At 46.1% G+C, this 27,677-nt stretch overlaps 2 protein-coding genes across 9 annotated transcripts; one reads left to right on the plus strand and one right to left on the minus strand.

The window, feature by feature from the left end:
• The first annotated feature begins 287 nt into the window (after window positions 1–287).
• On the plus strand, window positions 288–16,692 carry fntb (farnesyltransferase, CAAX box, subunit beta). Of its 2 annotated transcripts, none has more exons than XM_070986883.1 (12): window positions 288–741; window positions 1,633–1,697; window positions 4,241–4,313; window positions 4,877–4,968; window positions 7,442–7,588; window positions 8,752–8,835; window positions 10,037–10,123; window positions 10,214–10,343; window positions 12,115–12,247; window positions 12,808–12,919; window positions 13,034–13,148; window positions 15,049–16,692. In XM_070986883.1, exons 1-12 carry the CDS (start codon window positions 643–645, stop codon window positions 15,190–15,192), a joined length of 1,281 nt encoding a protein of 426 aa, XP_070842984.1. In that variant the 5' UTR covers window positions 288–642; the 3' UTR covers window positions 15,193–16,692. The 2 variants fall into 2 exon arrangements, 1 of the variants encoding a protein (XP_070842984.1); XR_011603325.1 differs by having other exon boundaries at window positions 506–741; window positions 12,808–12,915.
• max (myc associated factor X) lies at window positions 16,494–27,055 on the minus strand. 7 transcript variants are annotated; one of them, XM_070986888.1, is made up of 5 exons: window positions 26,888–27,055; window positions 26,569–26,595; window positions 21,014–21,121; window positions 19,178–19,301; window positions 16,494–18,109 (listed from the first exon to the last, which is right to left on the minus strand). In XM_070986888.1, exons 1-5 carry the CDS (start codon window positions 26,921–26,923, stop codon window positions 17,922–17,924), a joined length of 483 nt encoding a protein of 160 aa, XP_070842989.1. In that variant the 5' UTR covers window positions 26,924–27,055; the 3' UTR covers window positions 16,494–17,921. The 7 variants fall into 7 exon arrangements, with proteins under 7 accessions (XP_070842989.1, XP_070842988.1, XP_070842986.1 ...); XM_070986887.1 differs by having other exon boundaries at window positions 19,178–19,316; XM_070986885.1 differs by having other exon boundaries at window positions 20,966–21,121.
• Window positions 27,056–27,677: the final 622 nt, after the last annotated feature.

Below are 27,677 nucleotides of genomic sequence, written 5' to 3' on the forward strand. Positions count from 1 at the left end.
GTGGTACTTATTCACAGATTACATTTTAGCAATGCCCTATTACTCATATGATCTTATATAGCCCATGGCACGTTCTTGTTTTATCTGCTTATTCCACATTTCTAGTGTCAGAAATGCCATAATTGTCCATTAAGGCTCCATAAACATACAATTATGTTTGACGTAATTATTTTTTCTTTAGAACAACCTTTGGATGTTTATTTTGAAGGCTAAGTCACACCACTTCCGATATTATTTTGTTCCATTAGTGGTTGGCTTGACGAAATAATGCGCGCGGTGGCATTTCTGTTTTCGACGTCAGTGACATAACACCAATGAGAGAATAGGAATGAAGTACACTGGGCCACATACAGTCACATGTATACTTACTCGTTAACCCATAGTTTATTGTAAAAGTAACGTCAAACACGTTTACAAAAGCATGTGTGTGTTTTTGTGCCGTGTTCACGCTACAGTGAATGAAAGAGGTTTGTTCCCTTGGAGACGCCGTAGCGGGTATTCGCGCAGTTTCCGCCCACTCTAACCTCGGCAGGAAGTGAGCGGAGTCCAGTGAAAGTAAGTGAACTATCAAAACAAACTAACTGAACCTACAGCATCGTTTCCGTTTCAGCATCATTGCAGCGAACGCTTCATATCACCATCATGGACGGTGTGCCGACGCCTTTGCGATGCTTCAATGAGTGCCATTCCGCAGAAATGTTCGTGGATGACGCGGTGGAAACGGTGACTTCAGTGGAGCAGGTGAGCGGAGACACAGATTAGCTTCGTTAGTGTGGCTAATGCTAATGCTGCGACTCGCTGGCAGCTCTCCGCTCTGGATGGAGGCGCGTTTGGAAAAGTGTGACAGATTTATTTATCACACATTTAATTTTTTAGCTACGGATCGGCCGATAAATTACAAGGAAAAGGGGAAACTGTTTCACGTTTATTCGCTCGCCGAGTTTTAGCTCGCCAAAGTTAGCGATTTGAGCCTTTAGTAAGCTAGCGCTGTACCTTAAAGAGATTAAGTATGAATTAAGTTAGCTGTTAGCTAGCTAAGTAACTTACACAGTTAAGCCAGGGTACGACGGAGCTCATGGGAAATTACAGTAAGACCATTACCAAGATTCCAACAGGAAGCTCCGTGTCAATTAACGTTTCTTATTTTGTGGTCTTGACTTACTGCCAATGTGTGGCTAAATTCAGTCATGGCTAATCACAGATTTAGCTAGCAGAGGCAGCATATTGTTTAATTGTCGCCTTTGTATGTGTGTTGAACACTGACATTTTTAAATGCCCATTGTAAATGTGCTGATGTTAGCTCAACAGCTGATAAATTACCAATAAACTGCAGCATCGATTTCTCCCGTTACGAATCGACTCACTTGCTCAGTGATCGGTTGTTTATGTCTGTAGTAAATATGTTTCTGTAGATAGTGTAAAGCGGAGAAATCAGAGGAGTCATTCCTGGTCAATACAGGTCAGGTCAGGTCAGGTTCATATACATCTTTTTAAAATTAAAAAGTAGTTTAGATTGTAATTAGGGTGTTGTGTATGTTTTGCAAACAGGCACTGTTGAGGGAAATCTGTTATCTGGAGCACAATGCAACATATGTTGGTATTTACTCTTTCCTGCTCTTTCTTTTCAACTAGAAAAAAGTGGAACACAGCATTGAAGAAGTCATCAGTGTTTACAAGCAAATACACAGCTTACCACAGTAAGTACCCAGGGTGTCCACGTGCTGCAGAAAAATTAACAATCTCCTCCAGGATATAAACCCTGCCCTGCACACGTTGTTATTTCTCTTTGCTTTATTTTCAGCTGCCGAAAGGCAACAAAAAATCTTCTTAGCTGCATTATAAAACTAGAAGTATGACATGCAAAGCTGCAGGCACAGTCACTGTACGAGTAAGAGTACAATCAGGTATCACTGTTAGATTTGACATTAGTGCGGTAATTATGTGAAATCAGGACACTAAATCGGCCTGACTGCATCTCAGTGTGTCATAAAAACCTTTATGCGGTACATTAAAATCATTATCTGACCAGTAAATTGTCCAGATAATTGGCCACACATGATCGGACATTATCAGGTAAAGTGCAGCCGCGGTAATGACGATCATCTTTTCATGAGACTCTCGTGATGTTGAATGCATTTTCTGCCATCATGAGACATTTCCAAGAACGCTGCTCATTGGCCGGGGCTGCTTTTGATCACAAACACCTGCTGTTTGCCAATGGAGATGGCTGCGCAGTGGAGTATGATGTCTGTAATCTGAATGGTGTGTTGATCAGCCCACACACTTTGCTCCTGTTATCAGCTGCCATCAGTCCTCTCCTAATGGGGTGACTCATTTCATTTCTATGACAAATGCGTGGACTTGAATGTCAGCAACCTTGCAGCCAATGGGAAAATGTGTTTGGTTCTATAACTTAATGAATGGTATTCATGGATTTAGCCGTGATCGTCTGTTTTTCTGTGTGGCCTGGGCTTCAGCGCATAGGAGGCGAGGTTAGCTTTCAGCTTTGGATAGAAATTCAAACAAGACTGTAATTTAGACAAAAGCAGCCAGCGAAGAAGCAAAGAAAAGCTCTTTCTGAGCCTCTATTGAAGTCCGTTCATGTGCTCTTGGCCAGGAACAAAGATCCATACAGAATTCATAAATATTCTGTTGGAAACCAAACAGGGTCTGCTGATTTGTGAATGCACCATCAGGACCTCCCCAGGAACTGAGAATATATTCAAGTCAGGAATCCGGCTTCCCACACTGCAGCTACACCCCAGTCAGAAATGTCTGGCTGGACACCAAAGCTCCTTCTTCACTTTATGTTCATTCAACTGTTTTGATTTGTTTTGCTTGCATGAAGACTTCTACACACTGCCATAGATGTAATTCTGCATTTTAAAGTGGAGAAAACCCCTCCGTTTTATTTTAGTGTAACCTTAAAGCAGCCACTGTTGAACACACTGACTGTCAGAGTCAGACCTTTAAAACACACTGTCGTTAACGTGTGTGATTGTAGATCACCGTCCTCCTCGGTTTGTTAAAACCCCCAAATAACCACACCTGAGGACACGACCTTGCCGGAGTCAGTGGTAGCTACAGAACGCCCCCGTGTGCGCCACATAAAAGTTATTTGAAAAACATGCCGCTAAAACGAACACGAGGCAGATAAAAATAAGGACTTTTAAAGCTGATGCCTGTGCCAATGCGAAAAAGATTACAGGTTTCATGTCGTCGCACGCTCTGTAGCCAGGTCTGCCCTCGACATTTAAACAGCCCAGCCGAATCCTCGTTTGATGAGCTGAACTGTGGTGGGTGGGCCGGCTTGTAGCTGCTTAGCGTTGGTCCTGACCCCCCCCTTCTGATTGTTGTTGTGTCGTAGAATTGCTGCAGCGATCTGTGACTAACCCTGTGTAGGTAGAGTGTAATTAAAAAAAGTGAAAAGGGCAGGCAGCGAATACGACTGGGGGGGGTGGGGGGTGGGGGGGGGGTTGTCAGCTGTCTTTGACTGTGTGTGTGTGCATGCTAGAAGCTACACATGCAGATGAAAGTTGCATTGGTGTTCCTGTGGCGCTCGCTGACATTCAAATGATGGAAGCGAACGGTGTGTGACTTTCACTGTTGTGATGTTTAACTCTCCCCTGAGCATCAACAGAGTGTAACTTCAATGTAATGTTTATTTTCATAGTGTCGAGCATATGTGGGCTGACGCAGCATATCGCAGCGTTAATAACTGCAGCTAGTTTTTGCAACGCTCGTCCCAAGAATCTCACAAAACTCACCAAAAAATGCACATAAAACCACACAAATGATGCACGAAACGATGAAGCAGCACTGTAATGAGTCTTACTCCAGAAACCCCTTCGTTTCAAACTCGTGTTCCTGCCCCTGGTTTTTATGTTTCTTTTATCTTTTCTGCTCTCTGAGGCCAGAATAATCTCCTGCTAATAGAAAATGAGCGAAACAGTAGCAGAAAAAATGCAAAAGAGACACTAATTAGGCTGCAGAGGAGCCAAAATACCTAAAAATATCCAATAAATAAATAAATAAAAGAAATACCACTGACTAATATGTTTATCTGAGATTTTAGTTTTTTATCTGTTTTTTCATTTTAAAAAATATTTACAGATAAAATCCTGGATTTTGAGCATATCTACAAGTACTTCTTTTACTGTTTCTCAGATGTCTGTGTTGACATTTTCTGTTCCGTCCAGCTGTTTGTAATCGATCCCTCTGTCCTGTGTTTGCTCCTTAGGCCAACGTTGTTGCGGGAACAACACTACCAATATCTCAAGAAGGGCTTACGTCACCTATCAGATGCTTATGAGGTACAGTATCTGTTTAAGTGTATTTTAAATACACATCGAGTACGACGGAGTACTGAAGTTCACTCAGGGCTTGAATTAGCAGACCTGAAGGACAGCAGCACTCACTGCCTCTGGATGAGACTGAGCTCTGCTTTAAATAGAAATACCATTGTGTTCGCCTCGCAAAAAACATGCTCGTCTGCTCCCGGGAAGGTCACCTCACTTTTTGTGTGTTGGCTGCTCTGTACTCTGGTCAGAAAAGAGGTGCTTTCCACTCGGCCCTCTGCTCAGATTCATGCTGATTTGACCTCAGACTCGATCATTTCGGTGTCTCCTTTGATTGACACGCTGCAGTGTTCATCATGGCAGCAATGTTGCAATTAGAAGCTGAGTCACAATATTATGTAATAAAGACAGAACAGATGCCATCACACGTTTACCAGCCACTGAAAGTGAAGCGGTGTGATGCTCGTCCTCTCAGGCTTGTTTACTCGTGTGACTGACTGATCTCTCGATCTCCTTCATTGCTATAATTGGTCATGTGATCATGTGATGCGTGATGCTGTCCGTCTCTGTGCTGGCAGTGTCTGGACGCCAGCAGACCGTGGCTCTGCTTCTGGATTCTTCACAGTCTGGAGTTACTCGAGGAGCCTGTTCCTGCTGCCGTCGCCTCAGAGTGAGTCACGCACACACAGACTCACACTCTACAACTAGACTTCTACCAAGGGGCGTGAATGCAGCCAAATAAAGCCCGTGCACTGCCAGAGGCTTTTTGTTTATTATTGCATATTCTTCTAATTATTGTAGCAGAGCAAATAAAGCTGCAGTGCAAATGTTGATAGAGAATTCACTGCAGCAGCTGCACCTCAGGGGTCTAAAGGCAACAATGTTAGAAGCTGAAGTTGTTTATTGTTGAAGATATCCAGCAGAGGGCGCTCTAAAAATCAGCCTGACCTGTTGCATGCCTTATTGGCCTATCAGGAGCTGGTAATGCTACCCTGTTTGCTACAGAAATGGAGGACAGTCACGACTCCAAAGCACCTGAGAAGCAGAGTGTGGAAGGATTTCGGGCTCTGCAGCGGTCAGGTCCAAACGCCTGAGCGATGGGTTCTCCTCCGTTCCACGACAAGTTCTGCTCAAGAGCTGCATTTTCACACACGTGTAGAAGAAGGTTTCTGGTTCAGATCAGGCAGTGACATCACCTGCTAGCTTGAAACCCGAGTGAGGCAGCGGAGGCACGCCAAGCTTCAGCCTGCCAGGAGCTCGTAAAAATGCCACCATCGATAAGATTTTTCAGATTTATACACGAGGATATGCAGCTTATTCCTGTTGTTCCAGGGTCTGGAGCCACGATGTATTTACTTTACTTGATTTATTTAATCCAAGGGATGACGTGAAACTGATAACATTTATTTCCGACATGGTTTTAACATGTTGAAAGACAGAGTCAAAATATAAACTAAGCAGTGGAATTGTAAAACCAAAGTGAAAATAGACCAAATAACCATATTTGTACAAAGCTCTGATTTGACCACTGAAAGGCCCTTTTTATTGAGGTTGTTGGTTTTGTTCCACAGTACACTGCGGGTATATAAAGAAGAGTTTCTGCTTACATTAACTCCTCGAGGCACTATATATAATACAGCACATGAGCACATGCTGGTGTTATAGTCAGAGATGCCACTGCACAGATAAATCACATGCCACATACTGCACACTGTGTGACATTACAAATTCAGAGCTTCTCTCCCAGACTTGAAGAAAGACTTTTTATAATCATCCAAGCAGAGGAAATCGTGACGAGGGGACGTTTGACTAAAGAATAAATGATCATATAATGAGCAATAAAACTTAGAAACACATCCAGGTTATTTTTCCAGTCCGTTTTCCAGTGCAGCGCTGGCTCTAGTCGGGGTTGTGTTGTTAAATCACTTCTTCCCCAACAATTAATCTTCGTCCTGAAAACGCCCGCAGCGATTAATAATCATGGTGTTGATGTAAGACGCAGCGAAATGAACGTTTTTCCTCACATCGTCACCACTGTTAATTACAACTGCCAGGTCTAATGACAGTACCGAGCGGGAGAGGAAGGTGTCTCGTGTTTGCGCAGCTGTAACTTCACTGTGACCGCCGCTGAAATGCCATTCGATTAAATTACCGCCAGTCGAAAGTATCACTGCAAACCCCGCGGCGAGTACCGACGCCAGGCTGCCAGCCCACTCTCTCATTATTACAGCGAGGCGTGCCAGCACACCGGCTGGCACTGCCCAGCGCCAGCGTGACGCCCTCGTGCGCACACACACAAACACTCGGGCCCTGTTCAAGGTTTCATAACAATGCAACCTACAACAGATTGCTTTCTGTGTCCCATGAAACGTGCGCTGTTCCCAGGTCAGCGCTGGCAGTGGGCTGGTTGGCCAAAGTTAATGAAGGTTTCCCTTCCAACTCAGTTGGCTGCAGGCACAGTCACAGTTCTGTGAATTCTCTCCATGGCGGAGGATGAAGAGGACGCCTGAGAGAAGCAGCTTTGTGCACAGAGGCTGCAGAGAAAGTGTGGTTGAGGTGGTCTGCGCCACATCAGCTGGAGGCAGCGGCGCTCGTTCGAAAGCCTGCCGAGGCTCTGCAGGCCCGAGAGGCAGAATTCAGCTACTGCTAAGCAAAGTTAATCCAAGTGAGGCATTGAGCTGGGATTTCTCAGTCTTTTTTCCACATGTGTTGCTGTTTGAGCATCACTGACTTCATACGAAGTTACACTGAAATCCGTCCTGTGCAGCCTCTGATAGAAAGTTAAAGAGAAGAGATGATCCCTCAGACAGTAAGCCACAACGGACTTCATCTTCCATCTTCATCTTCATCTGCTCCCGAAGTGATGGAAAATATTCAGCAGTTGCCTTTTTGTTATAAAAGAAGAGGCATTTTTTCACATATAATTCAACAAAATCAGTGTTTCTTATCTGTGTTGAGGCACTTTTTGTATAAACTGAGCAGAGTTGTGCAGCCCTCCCAGCTTCAAACCGTAAACATCTATTGGCTGCGGTTACATAATCAGTGCAGACGCAGGAACAAATATACCAGAAACCCTTGAACGCCCTTTTTTTGTTGTTTCTTGTGTCTTCTCCTGGGTAACTTTTTCGTCTTTGTCTCTCCAGTGTTTGTCAGTTTTTGGCTCGCTGTCAGAGCCCAACGGGGGGTTTTGCTGGAGGACCAGGACAACACGCCCACCTCGCACCGACCTACGCTGCTGTCAACGCCCTCTGCATCATCGGGACGGAGGAGGCCTATAATGTCATAGACAGGTACCGCACACTGCACCCGGTGTTAGCACGGTGGTTGCAAACGCAGGAGCGTTTTAGGACTTCAGACAGACTTACTGGTTTTCTTACACTGATTGCTTCATTACACTCATGCTAATGAGGCTGGACGTCTCTTTTAACGCTGCACTCAAGACGTTAAAACGCAGCCGAGTGACGCGTCACGTGGGCGGCAGGAAGAAAAAAGCATTCCAGCCAAACTGACAGAGACTCAGACACTTCTGTGTGTAAAAAGCTGAATCCAAGAGGAGGTTAAGTATTGTATTTCTGACATTCACTGACGTCTCCTTCAGTGCTCTCTGCCTGATGGAGCAGCTCAGCAGCTTCGATGAGGAGCGAACGCTTTGTTGTCAGTTTGGATCCGCAGAGCTCGAGTTATTTGACATCCACACGCACGCGGGTGCTGTTAAAAACGTTTCGGCCTTCTGTCCAAACAAAGCGGCTTTAGGTCAATGAAAACGGAGCCTTTAATCCACATAAAAAATCACTTCAGATGCCGAGATCAGCAGTTTGTCACGGCGACTTTGTTGGAGTTACACGATGTACTATAGATAGCAGAGTGAGAGCAACGCTGTGTATATTAAACCACCTTCAGGGCGTCAGGCTGTTTGTGCTGAAGTCTCATGCAGCCCGAATGAAAGGGCTTCAGATTACTATAGAAGCTCTTTTCATTTGATGTGATGTATAATGATAACCACGTTCACATTGTAAAGCCTTTTAATCAGCGGCTGTTTAACGCTGTTTGAGTTCATTTATTGATTCGTGCCTTCGAATCCCGTCTCTTCGCCGTAATTGAATTCTTCCCGCTCAGTTTAATGGCTGTGGCATTATTCCAGTTGTAGGAGAACATTATCTTTTTGTTGCTGTTTAACCAGTAGCTAATTATGAGAGCATTTAGAGCTCATGTTTACATCATTTTTCCCACGTTTTCTGCGTTTGTATGCGAAGCTGCTCATGTTTACAGCTGACTTTTCATTAGTGCTTCATTAAATAAACAGCTCTCACCCCGCTCCAGTCGCCTTGCACCCCCTCCCTCTGTTCTGCTCCCTTCACTCCATCCATACCCCCACCCCCGCCCGCCTCCTGCTCCTCTTGTCACCACTCATCTCCTCCTCTTCTACCTACTCACCTCCCCCTCTCCTCTCCAGGGAGAAGCTGCTAGATTTCCTCTGGTCAGTGAAGCAGCCAGATGGCTCGTTCGTGATGCACATCGGAGGGGAGGTGGATGTCAGGTAAGCGCCCAGAAGATGACACAACCTGCTTCACCTGTTTGTCCTCGCTCCTCGTCTCTTCCGCTGGTGGATTGGCTTCACCGGCACCACACAGGAACATCCATAAATCACCAGCATGAAAAACACACTGCGTCATGTCACAATTAAGTGCATGTTTGGTACCCGCGGCGCTTATTTGTTGTGTGACAGGCGGATAAATTTGCACATTTAGTCTTTTCACCAAGTAAGTAGGACATTTTTAAAAAGGACGTCTCTCTCTGTCTCCCTCCTCTTTATGCTCTTTTTGTTCCTCTTTGGTGTTGATAGAAAAGAGGAGAAATACCCACATCTCTTGCGTAAGAGTGGGTTTGTGTTATTTGAGTCGCTGAGTGTGTGTGTGTGCATGCGTGCGCGCGTGTGTGTTCTCTCTTTGAACGTGCTGTGTGGAGCAGAGGGGGTTTTAGTAAGCAGCTTTGAGGTATCGTCTTCTGCTTCAACAAAGAGCCTCAAAAGTCGGCAGAACTTTTTCGCCCTCGGAGGACGCCGTTATCTGCCGCCAGCCAATTATTGCTCCGCTGTCGTTATGTGTTACTCAAACTCTCGTCCTCTCAGGCGCGTCCGCTTATCTGCCTGCGTCCCGTGACAGCCACCAATCTCCAGGATGTCAACTTTTCACGAGCTAAGAGAAAGCAGCCCTGCTTTAATTTCTGAGGTAATCCAGCGGATTTCTGGAGGTTTATTGGCCTAAGAGGCAGAGGGATTTGCTCAAACCCTCTTTTCATTTGAGGATAATATTCAATATTTTTCTTTTTGTCAACAAATCCCACGAAAAGACGAAGACCGTATCCCTCTGTTCCATAGACCGACATTATCCAAAAACACATCAGAAACACATGTTCCTTCATTAACATGAGCGCGGCCTCTGGTTTGACTCAGTCACACTGTGTGTACGGTCAGCACGCGCTCACCACTGAATGCGTATCAATCCGCAGCTGAAAATAGTCCCCAACAAATGCTCTATTTGCTCGGCTCTTTCACCAAGTTATTGAGGATTATCTTTCAGTTCTTGGTAAGTTCAAGGTTCAAGGCAGAGGAAATGTGAACAAATCAAAGCCAAGATGTCTCCCAGCGAAGAACACACTGGATGTTTATATTTGGCTTTGGAAGATAGTGTAGGAGGAGACTTCCTGCTCACCCACATCCGTGTTTCTTCCTTTTATAGGAGCGCGTATTGTGCAGCTTCTGTAGCATCGCTCACAAACATCCTCACACCGAAGCTGTTTGAAGACACGACCAACTGGATCCTCAGGTACAGCCCGCCGCCTCCACAGCGCTCCGTCGTTGGATGATTTCTCCATAGAGCTGTGTTTTATGGTGTGTTTGCTTCCTCTGTGTCCAGCTGTCAGAACTGGGAGGGTGGTCTGAGCGGAGTGCCGGGTTTGGAGGCCCACGGCGGCTACACCTTCTGCGGGACCGCCGCCCTCGTCATCCTGGGAAAAGAACACATGCTGGATCTCAAAGCCTTGCTGGTGAGACACTCCCGTCACCGGACGTTTCTTGGTTATTCCGCCAAACTTAAAAAAATAAAAGTAGAAGAATTACATAAAACGCCCCCTGCTCAGAGTAACCTGTGGTAGGACTTGGCTCGAGTCTAAAAGCACACACACAAAAAAAGATGTTATCAGCGTCGGTCACAATCGAGCCTTTGTGCAGGAGGCAGAAACGCACAGCTGAGATAAAATAAGAATAAAAATGCTGTAACCCAGAGCAGGATTTGAAGTTAAACTGAGACTGATAATGTCTGCTGAAGACACATTCAGTGTGACGTATTGCACAGCTTTGGTGTTTTATTTATTTATTTATTTATTTTTTTTTTATCAGTTTCCTCCTCACCTCCGGTCAGAGCAGCAGCCCTGCGGCTTCGGTGCGGGTGGAGCTTTTGAGTTGCGTTCAGGGACTCTGCAGCAGGGCAGATGCTTGGTGACACACAGCTTAAGGTGATCTGGAGGAGACGGTGTGCGTCAGCAGGACAGCAGCCTGCAAATAGCAGCTAGTGTTCAGAGTCCCTTTTTTAGCTTTTGGTTGCTTTTGCAACGTGTCATCGTTCAGGAGAAATCACCACATGACACTCAGATTCTCCTCCAGCACGTACAGTACCATCCTGCTGTCACTCAGTCAGCTTGTATTTAAATTCTGTGCGTCCCTCCTTTGAACAACCTGCTCTGTAGTAAAATCCAGTCAGGAGCATGCCAGCAGAGGTGTCATGTGTCACTGCGTGGCCCCTGGAAACCCTTCACCCTATGGATTTCTGTCCCGGCGGTTTAATCTGAGCGTCAGTGGAGGTGGAGGTGACAGCCGGGGGTGGGGGGGGGGTGGAGGTGCTCCTGGGTGGTTCAGCTGAGGTTGGAAGTGGACACCCGGTCGAGAACGTCTACGTGACTCTGCTGCACGCAGAGTGTCACTGGTCCACAGCTGATGTGTGTCAGCTGTTTTCTAGTGTCAGCGTTTTTTAACACTGAGACATTTGCTGGTTCCAGCTTCTGAACTGTGAGGATTTGCTGTCTTTCTGTGTTTATTATCATTGTAAATCAGACATCTTTGGGTTTTTGGACAAAACGGGGCATCTTAATAGACCACATTTAGAGCCCTAATTGTCAAAACAGGTGGATGTTGCACTAGAAATTCATATTAATCTGATCTGGAGACGTCTGAAAATCATGAGAACACGCCTGTCGAGTCTTTCAGAGGGTGTGAACAGAATTGGCTTTTATGAAGTCATCATGTGATGTAGGATGAGTGAGGCTCCATAAAACGGCCCGTTTCAGGTCGGAGGGAGTGAATTAATCATTGAAAGAGTCGTGTTGGATCCGTGTGGCCTTGCTGTGTTTATTACTCGATAGAACCAAAGTTCTATTCATGGGAAGAAGCTCCTCATCTACAAAGGCTCACTGGTATATTTGCGTGTTTCACACTCGCTTTACGTTCGAGGAGGCGTCTGCTCCTCAGTTTGGAAGAAGGAGCGCACTGACGTTAGCGAGCTCATCATTGTCCTCGCTCTTCTTCAGACACATTAGACCCCAGCTGGTATCAAACCCAATGTCCCATAATGAGTCAATCCGAGCCCAGCAGACTGGATGTGCACCAGTTAGTGGTTTCCACAGCAACACTAACGAGAATCCCGTCCCGTGTCTGACCACGTTAAGCCACCGGCTTTCCCTCCATGCGCTCTGCTAAGTTTCAGCTCTGCTCTGTCGAGGCTGTGGTCGTGGTTGACGTGAGTTTGTCGTGTGTCCTCCTCAGCGGTGGGTGGTCAGCAGACAGATGCGCTTTGAAGGAGGCTTCCAGGGCCGCTGCAACAAACTGGTGGACGGCTGCTACTCCTTCTGGCAGGCTGGACTCCTGCCTCTACTCCACAGAGCCTTATTCAAAGAAGGTACTGTATGATCAGTCAAAGCCCGGAGGTCAGGCAGGCAGTGCAGCAGGTCTCCTTCCTTCTCAATCAGCTCAATATCAGCTCTTTATTTCCCTCCAACATGTCGAGACAATAAGGTCTTCAGTGTATTAATAACATTTTAGATGCTGAGTTGTGTTTCCTCCATGCAAGTCCGCTTCACTGATTACATTTCAGTGGAAACATGACTCGTCGTTTTCAGTTTCATCAGCTTTTCACCAAAAAACAGACACTTTTTTTTAATGATGAAGGTCAGTTTTAGGTGAGTTTCACATGCAGGTTCATGTACTCCTGAGTTTTAAAGATGACGCTGATCATCATAATGTATGGTAACAAGGTCTTCCTGTTTCAAGCACCACTCAGGAAATGCATCATGCAGCAGAAAGTTAAAAACAGAACGGAGGCAAAAATGCAGATAAGCAGCTGATAATAAGAAAAACAAACAGTGGCATTTTAATAACCCAGTATAATTTTCTGCATGTTTGAAAGATTTTTAAAAGTGGATTGAATGAGTCTTAAGTGAGAGTTTTGCGTCTGTGCAGGAGAGTCGGAGCTGAGTCGGCAGCGGTGGATGTTCGAGCAGCAGGCCTTGCAGGAGTACATCCTCCTCTGCTGTCAGAACCCAACAGGGGGCCTCCTGGATAAGCCTGGCAAGTCAGTCCCACACCATCTGGACACACACACACACACACACACACATGCTGTCCACGTGATTCACGTGGTTTTACTCATGCAAATCATTGTCCTGTTTTGTCTTTGTGTGTCCAGATCCAGAGATTTCTACCACACGTGTTACTGCCTGAGCGGCCTCTCCATCGCACAGCACTTTGGGAACATGGACCTCCATCATGAGATGATCCTCGGCAGGGAGGAGAACAGACTGGTGAGGCTGCAGCAGGGCTGGGAGGGCATTCAGAGACGGGTCATTTCCTGATCATTTGTTTCAGCTGCGTCGTCTGGATAAAATGCAAAATGCAGATTAATGCAGCTGAAGTCACTTAGAAACCTCGTTATGTTTCATCCCCGCTAGCTCGCAAGCTGCTTTCCATGCACTGTCAATCACAGCGAGTGGCGCTCAAAGGAAGCGTTGGACATTTTGGAAAATATTCTCTGTCTCGCCGAGAGCTGGATGACAACATTTCTTCCACTCTCATGTTTGTGTGTGTGTGTGTTTGTGTGTGTCTGCTTAATATGAAGCTACAGCCAGCAGCGGGTTAGCTTAGCTTGGTGTAAAGACTGGAAACGGCGAGCCTGGCTCTGTGTGAAGGTAACACACACCAAGGCTGCAGGACGCAGCTCCATGGAGGTATTTTCAGCTACTCCACAGTCTGTGTGTGTATCCTCTGGGGGACATGCACCCCTGGTGGGACGAGTTTATGCCACTGAGAAGAGGCTCACAGCTGAGCAGATAGTGGAAAACGGCCTGAATCCAGCAGATCTTTGTCACATCTGTCTGCTCGGCAAGGTTGAGGGTTTCTGTGGTTAGACTTGTGAAGTGTCAGCAGTGGCCACAAAAATAGACAAGCATTAGTCCTCAGAGGGTTCATTTATTTATTACCAAATACTGCAGCGTGATCAGTTTTGAGGCTTTAATCTCTGGAATAAGAGTCTACAGCCGCGATCTGCAGCTGTGAAAATGAAAAGAGAAATGTTTAAATTAACCAAGCGCCTTTTTAAATCAACGTTTGGCCTCTGATGCACTCGAACCCTTTCAGTTTTCCACCATGAGGTCAATGAGGGGTTTTCATTTGCCACTTTTGAAACATGCACATTCATTTGTGGATGAGTTTAGTCGCGTGCACCTGCATCAACGGTCAAGAGAGCATGTCGCTGCTGCTTTAGACGCACTGCATGCCTCATATTTCAGTGACAGTCTCGGGGCTTATTTCCTGATCTCGTTACATTTTGATGCAAATATAAATGGAGAAGCACGGGCGGTGGGGTGGAGTCAGGCAGCAAAGCAATCAAATGTGGTTAAACTTAGACATGTCGATGGCAGCAGCACTGCTGTGGGGTTCATTTTCCTGTTTCCTGTCGTTTTACTGGCACCTACAGCTGGTGACAGTAAGTCTGCCCCCAACATATGCATGTGCACATCACCTCTGAGGCTGTAATACATAATTCAGCAGCCAACCAGTCGCCCAACAGCGTTTCATCTGTAGGAAAGCTGGACATTATGCTTTAGGTTATAATACAGGAATAGAAGTTTTAATGTCTTTGTCATGTGCAGATCAATCACACTGAAGCAGTTCTGTATAAAAAAGAAAACCATGCAGGTAAATGTGATGTGCTGAGCAGCTGCCACCTCCCAGTCCAGCCTGATTACGCATGACAGAGGTCTGCAGCCAATCAGGATCCTCTGACCTGTGCACCTGTAGAAGCTGCAGCGTGTCCTGGAGTGAGGTGAAGGCAGGGTTTCCTGCAGGCCTGCTAGTCGCTTATTAACAGAACTAACTCCCAGAAAAAGACATTAATCATGACAAATAAAGAGCCGACATGCTGCTAATGAGTAACCAGTTAATGGTGAGTAAGTGTACTTTAATATAAAGTGTTACTCAGTACTGTACTGTACTGTATTGCGCTGTGTATTGACAGTTGGTTCCAGGAGGTTTCAGAAATGTTGTTTCATTAAGATTGAAAATGCCATTTAGGAGCAATTGGACACAGTGCAGAAGTGTTTCAACAGAGTGATTCTTGTTCAGCTGAGCAGTTTCACTGTGAAGAAATCGATCGTCTTGAAATAGAAAAGAAATAATATTCTTTCCTCTTCTTCTCCCTTTTAGGCTCCAACTCACCCGGTTTATAACATCTGTCCAGAGAAGGTGGCTCAGGCCCTGCAGCACTTTCACCAGCTGCCTGTCCCCGAGGTCAACAAGCAGCCGGACGCCGCCGCCGCCGCCTCGGGATCAGCCAACCGTCAGTCCTAGCCGGTCCTCGGCGGAGACGTCGCTGTGTGTGAACCGGCCACCTCCGGGGGACGGACTCGAACCAGCAAACGGGTCAGGCCTGATGGAGACGAGCCCAAGAACCGGCCGGACGGTCGACCCTCGGCGGAAACGAGGGCCGGAGTTTCGGAGCGTCCGGCTGAATAAAGGTTAACGGTTGTGTGTGGGCAGCTTCGCATTCAGCTGAGTTTTTGCTTGCAATGCCTCGTTTTCATTCTCTGAAATAAAAGTGAAACTTTCTGTGGTTTCAGTAATAAAACTTTCTATAGCACTTCGTACAACAGTGTTAGAAAATGTTTTACAGCTGTGAAGCGACACATTTCAGACAAATCATTACTCAAAAAGCAGTTTAAAGAAATTATAAACACCCGCACAATCCAGTCCGAGCAGTATTGGATTAGATTCATGCAGTCAACAGTCAAACTTACACCTGGTGCTGATTTTCAGGCTGAGTCAGGTATTTTTGGACTGAATTTATTTACATTTGATTATTTTTATAATAAAGGATTCAGTTCATTTCCACCAGAAAGTTTGTTAAATTTAGTTTCTTAATTATTTACCTAATTCTTTGCATTTAGTCCATTTAGGGATGTAAATAACAGATAATTGCTGTCTTAAATCAGTTTGGTCTACACAATGTTAGAAAAAGAAACAGCCCGTCCCAGTTTCCCAAAGATTATGTTGAAAAAATACTCCTAATTCTCATATTTTAGAAGCTGGAAGTTTGAAAGCTGACAAAAGATTAAATGATTATCAGAATACTGAGTCAATTAACAGCCCAGTTAAATGACTAATTGTTTCATTTCTAGGTTTAAAAGCAGCCGCTGGGTTTGAGTTGAACAAACCTGCAGAAAATAAGTAAATAAAACAGCAAACATCAAAATAATTCAAACTTCTTCCTTCTTGCTGTCAGAAATGGGCCGTCACAAGGACACTTTAACCTCCAGTATTTCTAAAATGCAGACTGTTCCTGCCTGAAGGCAGAAAATTACAGGAAATAAAAGCCCGTCCCTGAAGTGAGAAGACTTCGTAGACTGGCTGCCGCTCACAGACGAAAACATCAGCTGGCCCATTTTTTCCTCAGCAGTCCGAAAACACGCCGCTGTAAGGGGAGAATCGTTGCATAATCGGACATAAAAGCACATTATGTCTTTATTCTGGACACCTGCCTGCATCACTGGAAACCAGAAAAACCTGAAGGTTTGTTTTCCCGCAGACGTTAGAGGGAAGATAATGAATGATGAGAAACTCGCCCGGCCGCTGAATGAATCACAGGGAGCGCGTTAAAGGATAAAATAGTTTATTTTATAGTCTCATAGTAAAGGTAGGCCTCAACTTGCAAGACAATTGTTGGCAGTATGTACAACATACTTGTAATTTCCATGGAATGGAATCGGACAAACAAAGACCTATTACACTAATTATATCCTCCTAGATGGAAATAAAATGGAAACAATATACATACACACACGTTTCCTAGACACGCAAAATGCTTCCTTTTTTTCCTCGGGGGATTCAGCAACATTGATTTTTACCGTGTAAAGCACAACACATCGACAAGGACTTATTTCGCCTCCTTGTACTGCAAAAGACGGGAGCTACCTTTGACATTCAATACCTATTTCATACCCTTAAGGAAAACTACATGTGACAAATTGGCATTTTCCCCATAACTTGTGAGATTACTACAAAATGCATAACATACTTTTTGAACTTGAAAACATCCAATCAATGCTTTTTATAATATATAAAACGAGATGCCTAATGTATTCAGCCACCTAAAGTCATTCACTACTTCAAGCTAAAGGACAAAATACGATACGAGTTCAGGAATATTCTCCTTCAAAACATCAATTTCAACAAAGGAGTCCACATTTATTTTTTATTTTTTTCCTCTTAGTCTTGTGTTAACAAACGTGTCGGGCAGAAAACATCTGCGGTCCGGTGGGCCTGAGGTGGGTATCACTTGAACATTTGCTTCGAAGCGTCTTCACATTCTTGAGTGGAAAAAGTAAGCTACAAATGTTTGATTCTGGCATTTTAAAAAGGTAAACTTCTCCAGGACGACTTATCTAGGTGTGTGTGTGTGTAAATTCTAAACAGGTTTTTTATCAAGAATAACAAAATAAACAAAAAAAGAGAAAATATATAATATAGCAGTGCTTGGAGGAGTACACCTGGCGCGCCCGCCCCCCCCAAAAACAACCCGGGGAGGAGGAGGGGCTTTATTGAGGGTACAAAAAAAGCATCAAGTCCTTAAGTAGCCAAGCTGCCTCTTTTTGGGTTTTGGATTGTTGACGTTGCTCGGGGGGGAAACACCAATGATGGAGAACCAAAGAGTAGGGAGGAGGGGTGGGGGGGTGGGGTGGGGGGGAGAAACCTGAAGCTCTCGAGACGGGCTGAAGCGGTCGTCTTCCACCCTGCTGACGTCCTCCCAGCTGGTCCTGGAGATCGGGCGGGGCGGGCGGGACGAGAGACGATTGTGGCGGCGGTGTGTGGAAGTTCGAGGGGTCATGAGTCTCCAGAGCGAGCCCACCCAGAGATGGAGGGGAGAGGAGGAGGACGGTGAGGGAGGCCGGGGGTGGTGGTTGTTGTTGGCGTGAAGGGAGGAGGGGTGGTTGAGCCTGGAGAGCTTTGAAGGCCGCGTACCCTCTGGCCCTCCCTTGCGCCCCGCCGCCTCGACCTTGGCGAGGTTTTACCCGCTCGGCTCTCTAAGTGGCCTCCACCCGCAGCTTCTTCCTGTTGGGCGGCTCCTCCGCCTCCGACTCGGAGCTGGAGTCGGAGCCGCCGTCGAACGCCGACACGGCGCTGCCTTTGGGATTGGTGTACAGGCTGCTGTCAGACGACGAGTAGCTGGCCTGGAGCTGGGCGGAGCCCTTCACCTTCTCCAGAGCGCGGACTGCAACATGACAGGAGGACGAAGGTGAGGAAGACAAACAACAACAAGGATTTCAAAGTTACACGCTCGGAGGAGACAGACTCAGGCTGGGGACACACATCACACGAGTGCAGAGGACGAAATTAGCTCTGAGGAAATGCAGAAAACCTGAACAGCAGGAAGCCAAAGTATAATCTGTGCTGCACCATCCATTTCTACACGAGCCTGCTCTGCTGAGTGGAACGCAGCCTAAACACAGATTTCCTCTTCACATCCAGTTTGTCGTAAACAAAAAGCAGCAGCACCACCTTAAACGAGCAGCTTCATTTAGCTGATGCTGTCTGCTGTGAGCGGACACGTCGACGAGAGCCAGGTCACATCTACTGCTGAGCTGCTGAACGAAATAAAACGCAAACACTCCTATTTAAAGACACAATGAAGCTGATTTACTTAGCATTTGATAACTACCACTGAGGTCATGCTCTGTTTGCTTCCTCCTGTGAATTTGGGAGTTTTGGTGCCCTGAAGTGCAGATTACACTCTGGATGATGTATTTAAAGTCAATGATTGTGCCGCGAATTAACGATTTTCTCACCAAAATTGGGCTGAAATTAATGAGAAAATGGAAAAATGTTCCACACAGAGATCAAATCTTACAGCGGTTTGGTTTATCTGAGCGACGGTAAACCACAGGAACGTGTTTGAGCTTTTCAACGAGGCCCGTGAGAGAAGACATCAGAGGGAAGCTGGTTTACAGAAGGTGGTCTACGCTCAGACGGGACTAAACTTTGGCTTTCCTCTGCTGTGGTGGCACAAACGCTTTGATTCTGAGATTAGGACGACGTGTTCTCAAAGCATTCATCCACTCTCTTTTATCTCACGACAACAGCCAACCAAAACAAACATGGCGGTGAAGCATTCGTACTTCCTCGCCCTCCCCTCTTGCTCTCCGCTCTCACTGGCTGCAGCGGGTCAAATCTGATGCTCAAAGCTTCCCTCAGCAGGCAGAATGACTGAACCCTGAGCGTACATCTCGCCTGAGTGTCCCCAGCCTGCAGCGCGGCACCACGGTGAGGCCGTGCGACATACCTTGCTGCTCCAGCAGCGCGTTCTGCCTCTTCAGGTCGTCGATATCCTGCTGGTGCGTGTGGTTTTTTCGCCTCATGTACTGGATGTACTCTGTGGCTTTGTCTAGGATTTGGGCTCGAGACGCCTGTTTGGTAGACTGCTGTTAGTGACACATGCAGAAATTGAAGCAATGACGCAAGTATTCAGAGTTCTTTTCAGTCACATTTCTTGACACACAAAAACTTCTGGCCCTGTCACAACGCTACAGAAACACAAGCTCTAACTACTGCAGGGAAATCTGGGACAACGCTGGCTGTTTCTGCACAGTTTGCCTCCTCTTAACCTCTCAAAATCCTCCAGCACTTCAGGCTGACATCCACAGGCGAGGTCACGGCCCTGACACGTTACTGTCAGAGCGGTCGCCTCGATTACAGTAAACAAAAGAGCTGCCGCGGACCGTTCGGCTGCAGACAAATATCAGCTGCATCTTTGATTAATGCAGCCATTAACGGCCGTTCATCGGCTTAAAATGAGCAGCAGCAGCAGTCACTACGTCCACCTCCTGATATGCTACAAAACATTAGTGAATCTTTGAGGTAAGGCATTAACTTTCAGGACAAAAAGAGCCGAGACGTTGATCTGATTGATAAATCTGCTGATTATTCTCTCAATTACAAGAGTGATAAATTTCAATTTCCAACAGCCCAAAAACTAAAGATATTCAGTTTAATATCACTGAAGACTGAGAAAACCAGAACCAGGACCACTACACAGGTGAATTTTGGGCTTCTTTTTTTTTTTTGTTAAAGTTATTAATAAATGATCCAAATCATTGCTCATTACTTCCAGTAATGTGTTAACTGATTTATCGTCTCAGCTCTCGCCATTATACTTAATGTGCTAACTGTTCAGAGCACCATCTACTCCTGAACGTGAGACAATATGACACGACAATACTTTTTTTCATACCTCGCTTAAAAAATATAAACATATTATTCCACAAAATCAAAGTATAAATCTCGCCTGAACACAAGCGCTGTTTAAGGTAATAACATGGTGAAAAATCTGCAAAATGTTGACTCACATGAGGAACAGTCTGACTAAAGAATAAGGAGACAACATGAGCAGATCATCGCCAGCTTCAGCACTTGGCAGCCTTGTAAAACTACATTTCAGCCTGGCTCAAAAAGCCCTGAGGTTTGGTACCAGCCCTAATATTCTCTACATATTCTGCTTCCTCTCACGAGGAAAAAAAATGCATGCTGGCCCTTAAACAGAGCTATAATTGCAGTACGGTCCTGGGAGAGAGGTGGGGGTCGAGCAGCGAGGCAGCTGCGAGTGGACGCGTCTTCCAAATGATCACCAAACATCCCTCACGTCATCTCGTAAACCTCCGCGCCGCGTCCCAGGCGTGGACGGGTCTTTTAGGGGAAAATAAAACAGTGTGCCCGGTTACTGAACCGGCTCAATGTCATGGATGTCAAAACAGGAAGAGAGCAGCAACATTTCCTCATAATAACTTCCTGACGCTGGTCCAAGTATTTAGACTGCATCACTGTCTCGCTGCTGCCAATCGGCGCTCTCCCACCATCTGCCCTCCTCCCAGTCCCTGCGACCACTTCACTGACGCACACGCACTGAACGAGCGAGGACATCTGCATCTCTGCGTGCTCGCTACAATCAGCAAAGTCGCCTCACGTGCTACAAACGCCCTTCATGTCCCTTTCAGTCACAGTGAGCATAATGAACAGACATCATACTTATCCTTTTAGCAAACACAATGCAAATACGAGTTCAAAACTTTCTTACATGAGCCATCATGTGCCTGGAGGGACCTGCAGGCTGAGCTTTACCAACCTTTTCTCCCTGCAGGGCGGGTACCGAGTCCCGGAGGCTGTGAAAGCTGTCTTTGATGTGGTCCCTACGCTTGCGCTCCAGCGCATTGTGGTGTGCCCGTTTGTCTGCCTGCAATGAGAAGAGTCACAAGGCCTTCAGCCCGGCAGCAGAGCAGCGTGGGTAGAGGACGGCGGCGTCCGGCCGTCCCCGGTCAAACATACGCAAACCGCTCTGCTGCCAAGTCCTGCTCTGCCTTTACAACGAGCCGTGATTCAGAGCAATCGCAACCCGACTCTGGAGAAGCGAGGACGCTGCGTGAGACATGAACAAAACAGAATCTCAACTGAAAACAGCACGACGACGATACATTCAATGCGTTACCTTTATTCTAGACTATGTACTTTTTCTTATATTTTAATCTTTTGTTTCCCTTCATAAGTAATTATTTCATGTGTTGCACACTCTCTTTATGACATTTTATTTATGGATGTTGCTGTTTTTTTGTCTGAAGCACACTTAACCCCGTGAACAAACGTGCTAGAGAAATAACTTTGCTGCTGCTATCGTCCTTTTTGACATTCTCAGTTTAAAACAGCACAAACTCAACATATTTAATGCTTCAGCTTATAAATATCTGCTTATTCTGAATCTGATGCAGCAACAAGTTTCAGACAAGTTGGAAAAGGAGCAATAAAAGACTGGGAAAGACGCTCCAAAAACACCTGTTTGGAACCTTCCACAGGTGAACAGGTTGATTGGTAACAGGTGAGAGTATCATGATTGATTCACCTCTTTGTGAACACATGACTGGATGAAGGATATTACTGCACGAGCTCATGAACACTGAAAACTGTGTTTGGTGAACACAGCTTGTTTGCAAATGATTGCATTCGGTTTTATTTATGTTTTACAAAGCGTCCAAACTTTTCTGGAATCGGGGTCAAACTAACAGTCAAAAAGAGCAAAAGACAGATAATCAATAGTCTGGTGTCACTGGCTGATTTTCAGTCGGGCACTACAGTGGACCGCCTGATGATAAAAAGCCCAACAAACTGTGTAAAAAAGGCTCGTTTTAACTTCTCATCCCTGAAGTTGCTGCGCTCTGTGGCCTCCTCCTGAGCCTCCATCCCCCTCCTCCATACGAGCCACTCTGCCCCCTCCCCTCCCCTCTCTGCGGGAGCGCACAGGAGTGGCCGTCTTCAAATTCATGACCGGGGTCAAAGTCAAAAAAGCTCAAGTCATTCAGACGGGGTGAGAGGTGGGCGGACGAGAGAGACAAAGCCCCCGGGAAATGTAGATTTATGAGGGCGCTCGCTTAAGATTCGAGGTCCAGAAGCAGAATTTAGTGTGATGATGTTAAACTGTTGTTTTTGGGTGGTGGGATATTTGCCTTCTTCATCACGCCCTGTGCTTTCCACATTACTCAGCTTTAATTATATCATGTCGCTGAACTCCATCAAATTCACGGTGACTTTCGGGCTGCTGCACCACATCAAAACACGTTTCTCCCATCTTCTGCCAACTTAAATACCTTGCTTAATCATAACAGCCCATTAATCACAAATTCACACGCAGAGGCTCACGCAGCAGCTTCCAACAGGCTCCAAATTTCAACCACACATTTGTATTCAAATTAGACTCTGAAGGCACAAGATGGCTGCCGTGATCACATGACCGCATCCAGGCAGCAGATCAGTTTGCTGTTCAACCTGTTTTTAGGCCAAACCATCCCAGCCTCCAGTCACATCTGATTCCAGCCTAATCTGCGTGTCACCCGGCTGAGACATTAAGTCCAGCATCCAATCGAAGGCTGCACACCTGGACGGGCCGCGTGCACCTCCAACCAGCGAGACCTCATCTGAATATCAGCAGCGAAATAGCTGATGTGTTTGCAACACGGCCTCAGGCAGAGGCCAGACGAGGTAGAAGTCACATGACCAGGTGTCATCTGACTCACTCTGTCCTCAGTTCTTGACAGAAAAACCAAAGTAGCCACAAGTGAGACACCACGCAGGTCAGGACAAGTCCTCAGCGAGTCGCATGCTTGGTGGGAGGAAGGACGAGTAAAGTGTGAGTCAGCTGCAAACATCTGCAGCAAACGCAAGCTACCAGTTAGCAATTTAACGCTAGAAAGCAGGAAATGCACTGCGAGGTAAGCTCTAAATGTCACACACACACGGAGCTGAAACCGTCACAAGTTAGACAGTTAATTCAAATCCACAGCGTATTAATCACCATAACGCGACCCGCGACGAGCCCGGCTGCGCCCGCGGCCTGTTGCACAAGAGCCACAAACCACCCAGGAGACGCATCCAGCAGGACCATGTGCCTCCTGGCATCACACGCAGAGCCACGGCGAGGCGAGACTCCACTCCCCGCATTAACCCCGGCGTAAACAAACATGTGACTGGTCTGGATGGCATATGCAATTACAAGTCTGACGGCCGCTTGCATTCGCAGCGTACAGACGGGAGGTTTACAGAGCACGCGTGGCTGACTTCCTGTGTCCAAGGACTGCAGACACTGAATTATAATACAGATAATACCAGTGCTACGCTTCAAGCCTGTTTGTGCTGTATTAGCATCTGTATTAAACTACCACTTATTTTTAGCTCACCAGATAAGATGCTTCACATCATTAATGTTTGAAAGTTAATTAACAAATGTATTCAAGCTGCACTCTCTGGAGCTGCTCCATATACAGCTACTCAGCAATTATGGCCATCAAGCGTCTGGCTGATTGTAACTGGTTATTTCTACGTATCTCTCTACATCAGGCTGCATGAAATCGAATCAGCCACTGATGTGGAAGAAAATGAACCCACAGAAAAAGAAGTGCTTGACATCTTTCAGTTTTGTTTTTACAGAATTCAGCTGTTTCTGCTCTCGCTAACTGAAATACTGTGATGCCATTACAAGGTTTGCCACAGTGGAGGCTGGCCACGTGGATATACTTCTATGAAATAAAAGTTTTTCAGAGAAGAGGGCAGATGTTTTGTTTCACACACCAAACGCCACATGGCTGCTTAGTCCATCAACCACAACGGCGAGGATCACAAGACGAGATGCACCAGGATGTGGGTGGTTAACCAACCTCGTTTCATCTTTTTTTTTTTTTTTAACAGGGTTATATGAACAAAAGCTATATGTCATTTTATAATAGCTATGATAAAGTTCTGGGAAAAACTGAAAATGCTGCTGGACAGATCAAATATCCAGTCAGGAACGTCTGATTAATCAAAGCATATCAATGATTTTGCACACTGTGTCCAATAATCTGACACACCCTGAGAATAATCGTTGTAGATATATTCCAGGCAGGTGCAGCAACATTTTATCACATGGGAGGTTTATGAGCATCTGATCTGGTGATGAGGACCAGGCTGAGCTGCATGCCATCTAAATGACACTCGCTAATGACTGACAGCGTTCAAGTTCACTGATATCAAACTGTGCTTTTAAGTGCAGCTAAGCGCACTCAGACACGTTCCTGTGCCTTAATGGCGACTTAATGAACGCTATCTGAGTCGTTAAGCACATCGGGCACCGCGGAAAACAAGTGTCCGATTACCTACGTGCAGCCTTTATCAGTTCATCGTAAAACCGATACCTTTCGCCGGCTGCCTGAGAGGACACACCAGCTGAGCGGCTCCCTCCATTCTATTCATACCTGACCGTGCCGCATTACATAACTGCTCTAGGTGCCGAGTGGAAGAGCCGGTAGCCGCCGCTCGTCGGCCGCCGATGGCCGTCTCATATTCTCTGCGTGATTCTCTGGTGGACGACGTGGAAAACCTTCACGCACTAATGACAGTGGAAGCGCTAATAAACCAGAGCCTCCAGAGAAAAAAAGGCAGCAAATACTGAAAAATGTCCGTCTTGGTTACTGAACGGCCAAAGGTCACATTTCAGAATCTAAACCTGAGAGTTGTTTTGCTTTTCTGAAATTGCATCCTGTCAATCCACCCTGTGCTTTATGACATAATGCCTACTACACGTCAAGTCCTCAGGGCTCAGCTTGTGACTATACAGCCAGTCTCTTATCGCACGACTAAGACATATCTGCAGACGACAGGCTCACTATCGAGGTCAGGAAGCCTATTTCCATTCTGCACAGTCGCCCACCATTAGTTAAGGATTTAAGATTGTATTTCTCTGCCTGTGCGAGATGCATAATGCATCACTTCTGGATTAAAATAGCGATTTGAAAAAGTGCATTTTTTGGAAATCGCAAGAGCTGCAACTTCAGCTATAGGTTACATAATTGACGATGTCCTCACAAGCGGCAGCAAGTGAAGGTTTAAGCTGGCAGCTGTTGATGCAATTAGATATGTCCTCAAATCGTCCCTGGTTGTACGTGCAGACTTTAAGTCTACGCTCTCGCTCACTCGGAGCAAGACATGCACAGATGGACGCGACCGTCTTGACTCTGAGGGACACAAACGGCGATCAGGGCGTGCATATTTATGCTTACAGCTTGGGTAATCAAATTAGATAATACTAAGTGAACTGAAATCAGGTTTGAGGTTCTCATGAGGCTCTGCAATTGAGCTCATGACTGACTGCACTGAGGCAAGTAACCGTGACCAAGAGAGAGAAGCTGAGGTCTGTTGGAGGGCACCAGCTTATCATCTCTAATACATGCTGTAAAATTTAACACTAATGTCTCCTTAATGGCTTTGTGCATTCAAATTCTGGCTCAATTCTGGCTGGAGGTCAAGTCGTCGTGTTGTGCAGCCCCCGTGCATCGACCGAGTCGTGCAGGGTGTTTTTCTCGCCGGTGTGCGATGCAGCTATACGTCATTCATTTAGGCTGCCAGCCCCTCAGTGGCCTGTAGAGAGAAGATGGCTCTAATCACCGGCTGCAACACAGGAAAACATCCCGCAGCACCCCTTCCTGACACGAAGGCTTGTCACAGATGCAGGCGCGGCTGGCCGCACGCAGCAGCCTCCGCACGGTGTGTCCTCCGCATCGACACGAACGCGGTGCAAACGTGAACCGTCTCTCGCTCCCGATATGACCTAGATGTATGATTTCCGAAGCCGATCACGAGCGGAATCCCCGCGGTGTGGAGTGAACCGCCGGGGGAAACGGCTCGGAAGGGCTGGCTGGCTGTCACCGAGCACAGAAAGCTTTTATATTCACCGGGAAAAATAACAAACATGCAACAAAAAAGCCATTGTAGCGGGATAAAGCTTTGGTCTAAATATAGACGTCGTGTCACCGTCTCCCTATGGCCGCGTACGCACAGGATAGGGGATACCCTGCAGTGCACTGCTAACGCGGATGCCGAGGAGGAACAATCGCGGCACTATTAGAAACGCACTCCAGCTCAAAGCTACAGAAAACGACGCGGGGCTGCCGTGTACAAACGTGAGTTTAAAACAGAACTGCAGTTTTTCCACAAGTCACAAAGCAGCACTTTCACATTCCCTGTGAAATAACCTCCACAGTTTAACCTTACCAAATCGATTAAATACCAAACACAGAAGCAGGATGTGATGAATAAATCAACTTTTGCAACAACAGTGACACAATTTTTCGACATTGGACAAATCCCCCCAGCATTACGCACCACAGAGTGATATCTCGGTGAGTCTTCCTGCAAAGAAACAGAACAAAAAGTACAATTGTAGCCATAACTGTTCAGCAAATCTCACTGTTCCGCTGAGGTCACTAGAAAGTAAAATAATTTAGCAGATTAGCAAAGCTCTGAGGCAAGAAAGGCTAGCGTCGCATGTCAATTAACAAGAATCCCGACAAGAAACACTTATCAGACAGAAAAGCAAAACTAGCCAGCTTATTGGCAGCTAACGCTAGCTGAGTCGCTAGTTCAGCTAAATCGCCAGCTAGCAGAATAACATCCTTAAAAAGCGAAAAGTGGCAATACTCACGTCACTATCGACTTCGATATCATCGTTATCACTCATTCTTCGATAAAATAGTCTAGTTTAAAGGGACGTGTGGCTAAAAAAACAACATGAATCAGTTTAGCACCAAGCGGCGCCCCGACAGACAGACTGCTAAATGCTCACGTTCTGTTTGGACAGGACTGAGGTGGACTCGACCGTCTCCACGTGACTCCAACACGCTCACACACAGCTGCCGCAGCGCAGCACGCATGCGCAACATCCGGGTCCTGTGGGAATTGTAGTTCCTCGGGCAGTTTTTCGGTGTATCGATAAAAGAAACTGAGATTATTGGGAGGTTTTTAACGGAGACACATTTGAAAAGTAATATCTGGCGAACGGTGAGCTGTGGAAATATTAGTTATTCCGTTAATATGAGCAAAATAGGAAGCAATGTCCTTTTGTAAACTACAATCTCCAGCAGTCGTTTAGCTTGCTCGTGACGTTATAGTGCCTTTCTCTTCAGGGGCATTATGGGAAGTGTAGTTGGAATCATGTTTCTATGTCAGAGGTGCTAAACGGGGCCATGGCTGAGACACGTGGATTTTGCGAACACACTCAAGTAACACAAACACACACACACTGACACACACAAGTCCTTTTACAAGAGTGTACAAACATGCACTAATCAGCTGATTCCTTCTTTTAATCAGTTAAAATAAAGCCTGAAAAGACTGAAAATTCATTTTCTTCTTTCTTTCCTCCTTCGTTCATATTTTCCTTTCTTTTTCACTCACAGTCTAAATCCACATAACTCTACTTCTGTAATAATATT

This window comes from Chaetodon trifascialis, chromosome 19 (assembly GCF_039877785.1).
Source record: "Chaetodon trifascialis isolate fChaTrf1 chromosome 19, fChaTrf1.hap1, whole genome shotgun sequence".
NCBI classification, from domain to species: Eukaryota; Metazoa; Chordata; class Actinopteri; order Chaetodontiformes; family Chaetodontidae; genus Chaetodon; species Chaetodon trifascialis.